This window comes from Dermacentor silvarum, chromosome 2 (genome assembly GCF_013339745.2).
Source record: "Dermacentor silvarum isolate Dsil-2018 chromosome 2, BIME_Dsil_1.4, whole genome shotgun sequence".
Classification (NCBI taxonomy): domain Eukaryota; kingdom Metazoa; phylum Arthropoda; class Arachnida; order Ixodida; family Ixodidae; genus Dermacentor; species Dermacentor silvarum.
In genome coordinates this window covers 121593851-121609247 of record NC_051155.1, presented here as the reverse complement: position 1 = coordinate 121609247, position 15397 = coordinate 121593851, and the positions used below count along the sequence as shown (strand labels likewise).

The 15397-nt window shown below is 45.4% G+C and overlaps 1 protein-coding gene across 14 annotated transcripts in view; it reads left to right on the top strand.

Moving 5' to 3' along the window:
- Positions 1-15397, top strand: part of LOC119441720 (PAN2-PAN3 deadenylation complex catalytic subunit PAN2) — a 201891-nt gene that overhangs the window by 135339 nt on the left and 51155 nt on the right. Inside the window, exons 13-15 of one of the 14 annotated variants that reach the window (XM_049661559.1) lie at positions 1994-2143; positions 7443-7483; positions 12662-12807. The exons of 11 other annotated variants lie outside the window; for them this stretch is intronic. In XM_049661559.1, the coding sequence (XP_049517516.1) occupies positions 1994-2143; positions 7443-7483; positions 12662-12807 (337 nt within the window). The remainder of the gene's footprint in view (positions 1-1993; positions 2144-7442; positions 7484-12661; positions 12808-15397) is intronic. 2 more of the 14 variants (XM_049661561.1, XM_049661563.1) reach the window with 2 other exon arrangements.

Sequence of the window (15397 nt, the reverse complement as noted above, 5' to 3'; positions counted from 1 at the left end):
GCTTATTTCATTTCTCGCCTTGCTGCCGCTTTGTCAGTCTTTTCTTATTGTGAGTGGTTTTTTGCATCTATGTGTGCACTCGTCGTCTAAAGAAACTTTGAACTGGTCGCGAAACCGCGATTTCCAGAGACGCGAAAGAACGGCTCATCTCATTACCCAGCGCGTCCGCATACCCCGAAACGTATTGCGGGTTGGGACAAGAACATAGGAGCAGATCGCCGGCAAATGGGAGACTCGCGTCGTGTCTTGCCTGAAGTCCGCCCATGTCTCAGCATGGTCTGGCACAGTCTCGAAGTGCAGCGCACCAAGTGGCCGGCGGCGGCAGCAGCACACTCGTGCTGATACCACCGACACCCTCTCTCACACTAGTAGTGTCTTTTAGGTACTAAGTCGGGCCGTTTGTCGTCCTCGTGCGCGGCCATTTCAGTAAGTTCGCGTTTGCGTTTTGTGTTTACTTTGACAAGATGCCAGGCGGTAAGTGCAAATTTCAGCCTGCGTGCTGCAACATACGGGCTATCGTCACTGGGTGAGACCGTAACCAGCGATCCTATCGAGCAATTGCTCCTTATGTCAGAAAGACGGTCGACATTGCAACTTCAATGGTTTGGAATCTGCCTTGAAGAGCCACCAGAAAGGCGAAAGGCGACGAAGTTTTCCGTCGACAGCCAAGAAAAAGAAGCGGGATAACAGCTCTTGAAAGAGAAATTTAATGCGAAAAATCGGGCTCCTTTCCTAAGTCATGTGAGGAAATAAAATTACGCTAACACTCCTTGAATTCTGCCTTTTTGCATCCTTGAAATCCTTGAAATGTCCTTGAATTCCAGCCAAATATTGTGTACGAACCCTGAAAAGCACGCATGAGTTGGCCAAAAATGAAGGTGATGTTGACTGTGTTTTTTGACTGCATAGGCATTGTCCATCAGGAATTTGTGCCACATGGTCAGACGGTACAACAAAGAAGTTACGAGGGAAGCCTAGCACGTTTGAGAGATTCTGTGCGCAGTAAGAACCCTGAATTGTGGGAAAATCGGGCTTGGATGTTGCATCATGACAATGCCCCGGCTCACGCATCGCTCCTTGTCCGCAGCTACTTAGCGAAACACCACACACCTGTTGTGCCCCACCCATCATATTCTCTGGACCTAGCCCCCAGCAGACTTTTTTCTCTTCTCCAACCTGGAAACCGCCTTGAAAGGACGTCTTTTCCAAACCGTAGAGGAGATCCAGGACAATTGAGGAGAGACCTACGCGCCATTCCAGAAAGTGCGTTCCAGGAGGCTTTCCAAAAATGGAAGACAAGATGGGAAGAGTGCATTGCCAGTAGAGGGGACTGCTTTGAAGGGGACAGCACTTAAAATGTTGTACCATAAGCAGTAAAGGTCTTATAGCAAAAGCTTGGTTTCTTTTTGAACACACCTCATATTCACAGGAAATGTTCATTCCTTAATGTAGCTTCTCTTCTACATCTAACAGCCACAAACCTAGGTCACCTGTCTTTTTGCCATTGTAACTTTTTGGTTGGATCACAACAGTTTTTGTGCTTCCTAACTTTTCTGCATAGTTTGTAAGCAGTCCTGGTAGCCCCTTGCAAATCCTTTAACATTCGAGTGCAATTTTCAAGACCCTGGAAAACCTTCAAATTTTGTGATGCACTTAACTCTAATAGTTTCTGCTTTAGCTTAGTAGATACTGTTCAGACATTTGGCCACAAGGTTTTTGTAAACCAAAAATCAAGCAAATTCAGCCTGGCTGGCATTATTGTTATTTCGTTTGCAAAGCCTTTTTGTTTATGTGAACTAAAATGTTTGCCCATCATTGCAGGCACTGTTTTTTCTATCAATAGTAATGTTACTTTAGCCTGTGATGATACTTTTTCATGATTTCGAAAAGTTATTAAAAGATTAAAGAGCTGTATTGTTTTTCTTTTTTTTTCACGAGAACTGATGCAAACTCTGTCACTAAATGATAGTGCCATCTTTGCTGACTTACACAGGCAAGCAATTTTCTTCGTGCATTTCGGACTATCCCGGAAGCGTCTGCCTTGGGCCTCTTACTTTCCGATTCGGATGATGCTCGCAAGAAGGTCAACTTCCCACGACTCGTGCAGAGCTGGACACGATTTGTGCTTCAACAGATACACTCGGTAAGCAAAGACTGTTATATTGTCTCCTTGACTGACAATTCCTGTGTTGTGTGCTGCCTATATATTTTGTGATGTCTCGCTACTCGACAGTCTGATTTCAGCATAAAGTGGAAGCAGCTGCTTGATAGTCTGAACACATGAGGCAAAAACTTGTTTAGTATGTTGCACCTTAAAAATGAGAGAGCTAATGTCAAACACGAATGAATACAGATCATCTGGCTTCCTTATTTTGCCTTCCTTATAACTTTTGCCCTCTTATCAGCATGCACATGTCCAAAAAAGAAATGACATATGCAGCCGCCACCGGAGTAGAACCTTCGAATTCTCCTCATCTATTGACTGATTAGCGCTTGCAGCGGCGAAGGTCTCGCGACTTCCTTCGCAGCACGTCCATGGCGCGCATCTTCATCTGAGACAGGCTTTTCACTACTGCATGCACATCCCGATTGTTTTTTCATCATTGAGCTGGTCACCCACAAATTGTCAGACAATCGTGATGAAGCCGGTGCTCTTCATCTTCGACAACTTTGCACTGAGTCAAAGTGAAACTACTGTTTGCCGCAACCGCTGCGTATGAAACCACGGCCGGTATCGACACGATCATAAATAGTGACCTTGCAATTCTGAAGGCCGGTGGCCGACGCACACACCAAGTCAATATGAAACTACCAATTGCTACAAAAAGTGCGGATGAAACCGCGGTTGCTATCGACACGATCGTGAATGGTGACAACGTACTTACGAAAGCATGCGGCCAGCTGCCACCACTGTGTTATGCGTGGGGACGAACGCAAGAATAAAGGCTTTAAGGGCTGTTAGATACGGACCCTTTTCCCGGCATGGATCAAGTTCTTCAACTGCAACCACTCGCCATCGCCTGTCAATCATGGTGCACAGGTGCACAGGTGCACAGGTGCGCATCGACTGGGATATCGGACTTGTCAAACCGGTTGGCTATCCCTACCTCGTGTGCCGCGCGTGGAGCATTTGTCCCCCCCGTGTGACTCTTCCCGAAAGTGCAATGGGAGGCCGGTACGGCTCGATGCAGTTGACCCAGTCCCGAGCAGAGTTGCTTTGCTACTCTGTAATGTCGTGTAAGAACAACCCGTCCCCTCCAGCCAGCTGAGCACCTACTAGGTGAGGAAAAAACGCTGGACGAAGGCAGCCATTGGAGAGTAGAGCTCTTGGAGTGTCCCCATTGGCTGAACATTGGCTGAACATGGCTGAAATTGGCTGAACATGACGCCACTTGCACGGGCCCTACGATAGGAGGAAAATGACGACACCTGAGCGAACTCAACGATTAGCTGAAAATGACGTGACCCCGGCAGACTGAAGGGGTATAAGCGAGAGAAAGATAGAGAAGAGAGTTGGTCCTCTTGCTGCGGACCGCAGCGTCCGATGTGCTGCCGGCCATAACGATGACTCTCTTACTGTTATTTGCTTTGTTCTACTCCTGTACATAATGTAAATAAACCTTCATTTCTCTAAGTGTTCCTCAACGTCGCCCAACTCCCGCACTGAACGGCTAGATCTAATAACTGATGGCAGCGATAAGGATGACTTCGAGCGAAGAAGAATGAGCCTTCAAACAAAAGAGTCCTGAACAACTCGGGACAGCGACAGGGATGAACGTTCGATCAGAGTCCGGAGAAACTGGGAACAGCGAAGAAGAATGAGCCTTCGGCCCAGGGAGTCGTATGCAACTGGAAACAGCGGACAGATGAACCAGATGTCGTGGGGCTGCATCCATGGGTGAGTGCGCGGTTTTTTCCTTTGATTCGCCAGACTTCAGATTTTGTGTCTTTACATTGATTGTTCTGGGAATCGGGCATTTGAACATACTTTGAGTTTGCACAAATTATTTAAGGAAACAGTTCTAACCACCATTCAGGGCAGCGGCCATGGATCTTATTAGAAGGTTGACGATGTCAGACTTGTTGGTGTGTGACGTTTTGGACGTTGAGGCGGACGAGACAAGGACCGGGACAGCCATCCAAAAGGCAATTAAAGGTAGTGGCAAGGATGACAAAAGCATTGAGATTGCTTGGGAAGTAGTATAGGAAACACAGAAGCGTGAACGAGAACGGCATTAGCACGAAAAAGTAATGGCAGCATTGAACAAAGAGCTTTAAGTGTGGATCGAACAAAGACAACGGCAGCCAAAGAAATCAGTACTAGTTGGTACGCAGTAATAGTGTGAGAAACTCGCTTGCAGATTTTCTTCGAAAGCCGAAGTGAAGAGTACTACCTGTGAGTTTAGCAGTACATTCGTAAGTGAACCGAACGTGTTATCTGGTAACGATGCCTTAGTGGCGACAGAGGCCGTTGAAGGCCGTAGTAAGAGCGACGAGGTGCTGTGCCAACAGAGCACTGTGGAGACAGCTAGGCCAGCTGTAAATTACTTGGCACAGTGACCGTGTGTGTATGTCGCAGGTAATGTTAACAAGGTCGTTAACGAAGTAAAGAATGCTGCTGACCCGACCTACATGAGCACCCACGTCGAGCCAGGGCTGCGTGCCGAAGCGCAGTCCAAGCTGGACAACACAGTTGAGGGCAATTCGCAGGAGTGTGAGCTGCGTTGCTCAAAGTCAAACAAATGCTTTGTTCGGGGATCGGTGAAGCTGTCCGCCAGTCTGGGTAGCCAAGAAAGCGATGATTTAGAAAATCATTCAGACTGTGTGGGTGAGACAGCGATCGAGACCAACACGCTGTGTGTCTATGCACAGCATGAGCTGGACAGTGTAGCAGAGCGCAGTTCACAGAATTGCGAGTTGCGTAATTCAAGTAAAGCCAGCTGCATTGTTCCAGAGTCGGTCGAGCTGTCCGCCAGTCAAAGCAAAAAGAGAGATGATTTAATTCTTAATCACTCAGACTGTGTGGAAAAGACAGTGATCCGGACTGACAAGATACTTAATGGTCAGCATGAGGCGCGAGCAGATGGCTCAAAAGTGAGTGTGAGGAAAAGGCGCCGTAGAAAGAAGCAATGTAAAGATCAAAATGCGGTGAAGAATGTAGTGCAGCCGAAAACAGCGAAAGCCACAAAAAGGCATGGCGCAAGAAAAGGAAAGGTGCGATCGCCGTGGGCAACGTGTTCATTTCAAGTGTGACCTAGCCCACATACAAAAAGAATCACAGAATCATGCTCTGCGTGAACGCGGACAAAGGGCATGGGGCAATTATATATAGTCCTAGTCATTCCGTCATTCTTTTCGGGGTGCAGCATGCATTATGAGGGAGCTCAAGGTGGCAGGACGAGACGAGGTGGTAGGGAGACGCAACGCAGTCAGCCGAGGTCATAATGAAAGCGTGCCTCCAGGACACAAATTGGCAGGAGACTGTGATGTCTGGAAAGAGCTGATGAATTGCCACACCTTTTGTTGTTCTTGGTTTGTTAGAAGAGCTTTCAAACTGCAACCACCTCGAGTACGGCTTAAAAGTATGAGTCCATCGTAAACAGTCGGAACGATGGACAAAAAAACTATTTCCTTAGAAACAACCGTGTTGTTTCGTTATTTTTTTGAGCATTTGATAATTTTTGCGATTTGAAGCTAGAGTTTCTTTCATTGGCAAGTTATAAGCTTCGTTAATGTTTTCGTTTGAGGAGCTAAGCTTGAAAGATGTGTTTTGCATAAAGCTTTAGTTTCGCAAAGTCATCGTTAAGGAGTACTTAGGCTTTCTTTTTTTTGTGAGTGACTTGAAACGTCAAGGTCATTTTATTCAATGCCTGCAATAAAGCACGTGTGTATCAGTTAACCTTTTCTAAAAGCGTAAGTTTTCTTTTTAAGGTTGAGCGCGTTGGTTTTCAGTAAGTGAATCATTTACGCTAAGAAGCATTGGTACGATTCCATTAGAGCATGTCCTGTGCGAACAGAAGGAAACAGAACAGCACTGTTCCGAGTTTTCTATTAAGCCTGCGTGGAATTAGTTAATAGAAGATGTGGTTTCGTTTAAAGGTTCTTGTGAGTGCGTAAGCTACGCAAGGTTAGTTTTGTTGTTCATTTAATGTGTCCTGAGAAACGTGAGTAAGCGTTAGAAAATGTCTGCATGAGATGCCTATATGCGTTGTGAATAGTGACCGCAGAATTGGCGCGTTTTGATTATGTGTCCGCAGAGTTGACTAGGCTGTTCAGTGGCACCAGGACGTAGAATAAGTCGCCCACTGTGATAGATTATTAACAGGCTGTTCGTAAAGTGAGGCTGCATAAGGTATTTTGAAGCATTGGTTATTTATACCCTTTGATTTGGTTCTACATATTACCTTCCTTCCTTTGAATAACGAGGTGTGTAATTGTATTATGGGCTGGAAGTCATCCTCATAGCTTCAAAACTTTGTTTGCGTATGGTTATAATGGTAGTTTTCATTAACGGTTTAGTTTTCTCACGATTTTCATTAACGGTTTAGTTTTCTCACGATTGTTTGGCAACAGCAATATCACCCTGGCCTTGTCGGCATTCGAGGATTTATGGTAAGCTGTTTAGAAAGGTGGTTGGATCTGCTTCATCAAAATTGAAATAAAGAAAACAAAGACCACAGGGTTGATTTTGATATAGTAATAGCCTGGCGAGTCAAAGGTCAAGAGCCTGCGCTTGCACGTGGGGCAGCACTGTGTTGTTTCGTTTGTTTGACGTACATTCTCTGGGGCACGGGATCCAGGAATTCGTCACAGGAAGCTCGTCCCCAGTGTACTACAGACTTTACCAGCGTTCTTCATGGCCGCCGAATTGAGTTCACAGGCCATTCCGAACTTCTGGGGCAAGGAGGAGCTGTTAGATACGGACCCTTATCCTGGCATCGGCCAAGTTCTTTGACTGCAACCACTCGTCGTTGCCTGTCAATCATGGCGCGCAGGTGCGCGTCGACTGGGATATCGGCCTTCTCAAACCGGTTGGCTATCCTGACCTCGTGTGCCGCGTGTGGAGCTTTTGTCTTCCCCCCTCTGCGTGACTCTTTCCGAAAGTGCAACGGAAGTCTGGCACGGTTCGGGTTGGTTGACCCAGTCCCGAGAAGAGTTGCTTTGCTACTTTGGAATGTTGTTCGAGAACAATCAGTCTCCAAAGTTGCTGATAGCTTGCAACATTCTTGTTATGCAATACTAGGAGACTCCCGAGCATGTGTAGCACCGTATTTTCTTGCCCAAAATTTTAAAGCATTACAGTTTTTATAAATATTCTGATATTTGATATTCAGCCTCTTTTTCTTGATTCGATTCGATATTCGATTTGAAATCTGCTATTCAGTATTTGTACACCCCTACATTATGTGTTTTTTGAACAATTCTTGTACCTTGTGCTTCAGGAAACGCCAGAATTTCAAGACGACGACATACAGAAATCAGAGTAAGGCATGCTTCCTTTCCCTTTGCATTTTCCTGACTTTGATGGACAGTACACATCAGCCTTAATAGGTGGGCCTCCTGCAAGGGCTGGGGCAAGGGACAGAGGTCATACTGTCATCACGTCATCAAGAGCACACACGACTTGGATCACAGGGTAGCTACTAGTTATGCCACACGTGTTCATAAATTTGAAAGCACAAAATAGGGTACAGTACAGTCCACTCTTAAAGGGAGCACACAGTTAGTCTTCAACTTCCGAGTGCAGCTGAATTATGGCGTGAAACATGCTGACAATTTTTTTAATGTATATGTGTCAGCCTAATGTGTCCTACCTGCCATCCTCTTTCGATCGATAAGCTAGAAGAGTTTCAGTCTTTGTTTCAGTCTTCAGAAGTGTTTCGAGCTTTATTATGTACCAGCCAGATGTTTTCTTCAATAGTGGACTGTACTGTACAGGCCTCAGTATTTCAGTTATGGTTAAATGCTGGGGAGGATGGCCCTACCTGAGAGGTTTATCAGCCATAAATGGAGCTGGTATGCGCAGCTTGCGCTGAAGCTTACCATAGCAGCAGAAGCACTGGAACATGCAGCCTAGCTAGTCAAGGAAGCAAGGTAGAAGAGATGAGCTGCACATTCGTAATATCACATACTATTAGTAGGCATGCCTCTCAGTAACAGGACAGGGTTGTGCAAGCTTTACCCGGTTACAACTCTTATAAATACAGTGGAATCTCGATGATACGAATCTCACGGGGTCACGAAAAAAAATCGTATTAGCCGAAATTCGTATCATCGAAACACAATTAAAACTAGCTAAATTAAAGAGTCGAGAGCTGAACTCACTCAGGCACACATACGAAAAAGCATTTACAGTATAGACCACTTATTTTGTAACCGTTTATAGTGCAGAACTGGCTACAATGCGGCCTTTTCCGACTCCCGTTTACCCTCCCATAGAACTCCATGTATACGCATACCGCTTACAGTGCAGCCGCGTGAGACGAAATTGCGGCTTGCGCGGGAAAATCTCGCCGACAAGGGCGGTAGCGAGCACGAGGTGCGCCCACCGATGGGAGAGGAGATCAACGAGGGCGATGCGGAGGAGGAGCATGAGACGTGGCGCACGAGTCCAAGGGCGAGAAAGTCGTCACCGCGCGCCGTATGTGCGAGTGAAAGCGCGCGGGGGACGCGCGCCTTCACAGACAGCGAACGCACAGCGGAGAGAAAACGCGACTTCCGTTGCGTGAAAGGCCATGGGGGTATGGAAGGGAGGGAGGGAGGGGGGGCGACGCTTTGCTGCGGCGCCAAATGCTTGCAACCGAGCGCAAGGGTAACTGGGGCGACGCAATCTCCCCACGCGAAAGGAGCAAAGCGGGAAGGTAGCGCGGGAGGGAGGGAGTTGGGGCGGCGGCTCCTACTCTGCCAACAAATGCATTCTTGTACTTTGTGCCTGTGCCGGCTGTCAGTGTTGTCGCGCGTACTGTGTCCTTGAAAGCGATCTTCACATGGCTCTGACCTTTGTATGCACTGTGCTTACGCCGCTCAGTTTCCGTTGAAGCGATAGACCGCACGAACCTTCGCTTGCTGCGGCAGCCGCACGTGTGGAAGCGCGGCCGCCGCAGCGAGCGACGAGACAAAAAGAAAAGCACAAAAGCAACAAAAGCGCCACCGCTTCAAACTCCTCGCGCCCAGTCGCGGCTTCCGCGCTGTCCGGCACCGCGTTCGCGCCTCCGCACCAAAAGCGAAAACACGCGTGACTGCGAGCTGTTCTCTTTCGCGGCCGTCGGTGGGGCGTCATTTATTCGTATCAACCGACGCGGGTCGAAAATCGACTCGTAACAACCGTTCTCTAGCACGTTGCAAAGTAATGGGGCCCGGCCGGGACCTCAGAAAAATTCGTATCATCCGGAAATTCGTATTAGCCGTGATCGTATCATCGAGATTCCACTGTACATATTTTGTGTTTTACAGCATGCAGCATCTTTGTTTAAAAAGTAGTCAACAACTTTTGTGTAGATGTAAACAGGGACAATGCATTTGCATTGTCGCTAGGATGCATGCTTACTCTATTCTCGTTCTCATGAAATTTATTGTATAATATTTATTTTAATTTATTTTATATTATTTATTTTAATTTATTGTATTATTGAAAGTTATTATTATAGCAGATTCAACAGACATCGCATAGCTGTTATAGTACATGATCGAACCTCATTAAGAGGAAGCTTTAGCTTGGGCTCGACTCCTAGGCCACCTATTGAAATGCATGTAAAATGCAGAAGCGCTTTTTTGAGATAACCACTGGGCTGATTTTAATGAAATTTGTTGAATTTGATAGAGTGAGTTAAATCCTAGTGACTGTTGGAAGTGAAATTTTGATTTAGAGCCTGAACTTTTTAAAAGAAATTTTCCAAGATTGTTACGCTTGAGAAAAATAGAAGCACGAAGTTTACAAACTCATAGCTCTGCACCAAGAACAGATATTGCAGTTATGTAAAATGCTTCCGTTATGGCATCCAAGGCGGACATATTTATATATCGAGTTATACCTTACGTCAATTTGCTACATTGTATACAAGGGTATTGCAAAAGTCCTACTCTTATATTAGCTGTGTATTTGACAGTTATCAATGTTGTCCAGTGTAGATGCACTATTACATGTAATTTACAGAATTATGATATCATTTTTCATTCCTAAGTTAGAGTTGTAAACTTGATACTTTCGTTTTCTGAAGACTTGCGACTTGCAACAATATTTATTAAACACTTGACGGCGTAAATGAAAAATTTGCTACCAACAGTCGCTAGCTTGTAGATTTTTCTTTTAAATGCAACAAACCTCATCAAATTTGGTGTAGTGGTTGCTGAGAAAAACAATTTCTCCTTTCCCATGTGTTTAGATATGAGCCCCCGAGCTAAAGCGTTCTATTAACGGGAACACTTATGTGCGGAATTTATGGTTATATCGAACTCTTTGCTGAAATTTTGCAGAATTCACATGCTATAAACTGAAATTCTTTATAACAAACACACGGGTGTGTACTATAGATACACCACTCTTCAGTGCCAGAACATGCTAGCTTCAAATGCATGAGGCAGGCTTCTCTGCAGCACACTGCCAGTTGGCAGTGGTGCAGGATGTGCAAGCTACTCACTCTTGCAAGCATGCATAAAATTGTCACATTTGACATGCCAGGATTGCCACTCAGCATATGGGTGTGAACACTCGACACTGTGGTCAACTTTCATGCGTGACCTCTGAGACTAGGCAGTGCACGCAGGAGCACTGGACCTCTTCGATTATCCTGTACCGGACTGTCAGTGGCGCACCGACGGGGGGGATTCGGGGGTTGTAACCCCCCCCCCCCCCTGAGGCTGACTTAACCCCCCCTTTTGTTTAACCCCTTTTCTTTCCTTACGCATTTGAGTATACTGCAACTAAGATGTAAGACGCGCAATCGTCTGCACACTCGCAAAAAGCGCATTTTTTTGACAATTTCCCGTTAAGAAATCGAAATTAGTGCTGTTTAGATGGTATTGGCAAACTGTCAACCCCCCCCTGGCAGAGATCCTGGATGCGCTACTGCGGACTGTCCGCAAAGCGTCCCTGGCTTCCAGTCTGGCTAGCCCTGACACGTCACAAGTCACAGACATGTGATCCAGACGTCGGGGGTCAGAAGTCTTGCTCGAAAGCACCGTAACTGGAAATCACTCTCCTGGCTGCCGTCGTCTGGTCATAGCTAACCCCACTACTCAACGTATTCATTAGCTTGGCCTCCGAGATGTGCAGTCTTACAGGCCACGTCTCCGACGCATCCATAAAGCTTTGCCCGGTGGAATCGCTTCTTGAATACATAGAATGTGTTTGCAAAGCGTAGTCTATGTCGTGCTCTTGCTCTTCATGCAGATTCACCGCTGTAATTAAGCTAGCTCATTGCCTGCAAAATGTAAGCGGAATTCTCACACAAACGTAAACAAAATTGCTATCTTGCGACATAGCTGTTCACGTAGAAAGCGCCCGCCGATATGCTCAAAGCTCATGAGTCTGCCTACGAAACACCCGACCGGTATCTAGGACATATTACGTGTACATCGTCTACTAATCCTGTACATCAAAACGCAAATGCTCAAACCTGGCAGCAGGAAAGGATGATCGGCGAAGCTCCAATTATGTACCAACCCAGCTACCAGCGTGAAATAGCCATATGCAATATAACATGCTTCCTCGGACACCAGCTTCACTCACCTGAAAAGTGAAATACACCTGTTTACTACATATATAGCAATGAGCATGACAGATTTAGCGAAATTCATCAAGAAAAGCATGCTTGTGCACCTTACCACTGTGCTTGTCTTTTAAAGAAACATGAAGACTAAAGCTGCAGCATTTTCACGGCTCATGAAAAGCTCGCATGATGGCATACAAAGCACCGATGTTAAAGATGCGATAGCTAAGTGCACAATATTTGCCATCTGGAACGTGCAAAGTACACAGATGCACACGGCATCTTTCATAACATGGCAGCAAATGCCACACACATTTTTTTCAGACTGCCATCATCTTCTAGCTGCTTGCGATGGTCCAAGCAAAAATCTGCTGACACCTCTGACAGTCCGCAGACAGTCCGTGACCTGCAGTCTGTGAAAAAATTAACGCAATTCTGGCAGTTCTCGGATTGGTGAGCAAAGCTTTCAAAGCTGTCTGAGCAAAATTGAATGTGGCACAGCAGTCCTAAGCAGTCCAGGACTGTCGGGGACTGATAATCGAAGGGGCCCACTTAAAATTGGAGGCCACATCTGTATGCCCCCCAATCTGGGAGGTCATGCTTGACACTCCATAAGTGCACGTGGTTCTACACGGTGTTGTTCATGGTTCATCGTTCAGCATGGCAGAAAATAATAAAAAATGGAAAGCTGTAAGATGTGCAGCAAAGTCATGCTGATCTTAAATAACATTCCGGTTTAATTTAACATAACGAATTTTGGCTATGCTGAGCTAGGTGTATTGAGATTTCTGTGCTATTGATTATAATAAGGTGTATGTATGGGAGGGGGCAGTGCTACTGTAAAGCTTAGCCCCTCCCTTGTTCACTGGTTAGCAGGGCCCATGACTGCATGTGTCCACTGTTCATGTCTCGGGCCGATCACACCATGAGCCGGTGCTTGTCTCTTGCGGCAGGAAAGCTAGCGAGACGGGCAGCCAGGTGAGCAAGCTGTTTGGTTGGACGCTGCTCAACTCGAACCAGTGCCGGTGCGGCAACATCAGGGAGAAAGAGTCTACTACACTGCTCTGCTCCCTCGTCTACCCCGACCCTCTGCCACCTGGTAGGAGGCCCACAGGCACCTTCTTTGTGAGAAACGGCACAAAAAAGACAGGGATGCAACTGTAGGAAGACACACAATGAAACTGAAGCATTGTGTGCCTTGCTCCATTTGTGTCCTCGCCTTTCTTGTGCTTTTTCTTTTTTTTTTCTTTTTTGTAGAGCATGCAATTCTGCCAACTTATCCTGCATTCTTCTGTTGTGAAAGCACATCTGTTTGTTTTTTTCTGGCACTTTGCAGCGGCTTGTTTTCAATTGAATGTCTCTCTGTCCTCTGCATTTTTTTAGCTCACTGCGGTTCTCCACGCATGTATCCTTTTCTTCGCGACCTTGTCATTTCTCTTGGCTGCCTTGAATGCTTCCTTAATTTATTTTCCTTAATTATGCTTTCCTGCCCAACGTGCTTTGTCCTGCCCTGTTCTGTTGTGTCTTGCCTGTCACGTCGCTTTTCTCTTTCACCGGTTCTATTTGGTCCAGCATGTGAGCATGACCGGACCTCATTGGTTACGAAAGTGGTGTATTTATCGTTTATGAAAATAGATGTTTGTTGCAGCTTCAATCAGGCAAGCATCTGTGTGCTTTCTGTCAAACAGTATGTAAATGTTCATGTGTGTTCCGATTTTGAAGTGGCATCCAATCTAGCTTACCGATGAGCTAAAGGAGAGAAAAAAAAAGAATCAAAATGTGGTTTTACGGTCAAAGCAACATGAAGTAATGAAGCAGAATGAAAGAATAAACAATGAACATGGTGCAAAGAAATTGCTTGCATCGACATCCTCTTGCTTTTGTTTTGTTTGTAAACTGATACAAGGCATGCAGCTTCTTATATTATGTTTTCCCCACTCCATAATGGTTTCCAAGTAGAGAAAGGACATTCTGTTGTTCGCTAGAACATTCTGGAGTGGGGAAGTTAGTGTTGCGAGGAGGAGAACAATGTCGTGCCTGTCATTTCTTTAATTGTGGAGGCTGTGCTGATGTAGAACCACAGAGAACAATAGATGCAATGTTCTGCCAAACTCTAGACATTATTTTGCAGAGGTTTGGCAGTGGTTCAGTGGTGTTAATGCCTGCCATCAGATGGCACCACCACCTTATCAGTGTCGAGATCTCTTCAATTTATTTTGCTGAATCTAGCTACAGCTGTGGGTGTACGTCAGTGCATTTTGATTCAAACACAGACTTAGTGTTACTTAGAATGACAAAACAGCCAAATGAAGGTGGTGTTAAACTTTATACTATACGACCGACATTGGGAGCGAGAATAGCCTGGGCTAATACAGAAAGGATTCCGCAATGCTGGCACGGAATTCACAAGAATAAAAGGGCACTATTTAGAGCAAGACGAAGTATACCTGGCAGCCAAAGCTACGGAGCCGAAGCACAAATTTTTTTACTGCGCATCTGCATGTAGGCCACGAATGCAGGCAACTGGAAACTACGTAGCGTAAAACAGTTCGTACCCGTCATTATTTCAATTTTTTTATTCCAAGATTTATTTCATAACAAATAAAAAACTTGCTTAGGAAAAATATTTTCGCTACTTGCTGCTCCTAGTTTTGGCTTTCTGGTTTTCCTGGTAGTGTAGACCGCCAGCAAAACGTCGACACTACTTGGCAGAGTAACACAAAAGCAGAAGCTTCGTATGTGCAAGCACGTGCGCATAGCTTTGGTTGTGATGCCACGGAAAGTTGTCGTCGGATGTAGGTAGGCTTAAAAAAAACTTCACGCTATGACAGCTCCGGAGTTGTCCACTCTGGAGGAGGCAGCATAACTGAAGCAGGCAATTGCCTCTAAAGACCACAAATGCACCACTGAAGTCCTTCATTTTGCTTTTTGAGATGATGGGCATTTATAATAGTTAGTTGGCAAAGTAGCACCAAACAATATGTCATTGAAGAGAATGTTTTTGCTCTTGCCGGAGGTGCAGCTTTGTCATGTGTAAAGCAATCAGGCCGATAGATATCACTTTTTTGGACTGGCACAACAGATGCAAGGAGTAGAGTAGAGATTTAAAGAAGTTAAAGAAAAGGGCAGGTGGGCGTTTAAATTGTAAGCTTGCAGCTGCATGACAGCATTGTCTAGGGATTCGGTAGGTTTATTTACCATCTTGAATAAGTTTTGTGTAACCTTGAGGTTTGATAAGGCTTCAATTGCCATGCCCTGTATCTACTAAGTCAGGCTCACTCGGGCGTTGGGCCGACTCATTTATAGATGCGAGAATGAGCTCCTCACTGACAGCCATTACTAACTCCTTATTTCTGCCTTTCTTTTCTCCCTTCTGCTGAATGCATTCTAGCTGACCTGTGTAAATTGTTTTAAGAGGAAGCTTTAGCTTGGGCCAAACTCCGATGCCACCTATTCAAATACATGTAAAACGCAGATACACTTTTCTGAGATTGAGAGATAAAGTTAAATTTTAGTGACTGTTGGAAATGGAATTTCAATTTAGGGCCTGAATATTTTGAATGGAATTTTCAGAAATTGGTAAGTTAAAAAAAACAGAAGCACGAAGTTTACAAATTTGTAGCTCTGCACCACAAACAGACATAACAGGTCTGTAAACTGCATCCGTTAAATCATCCAAAGCGGACAAA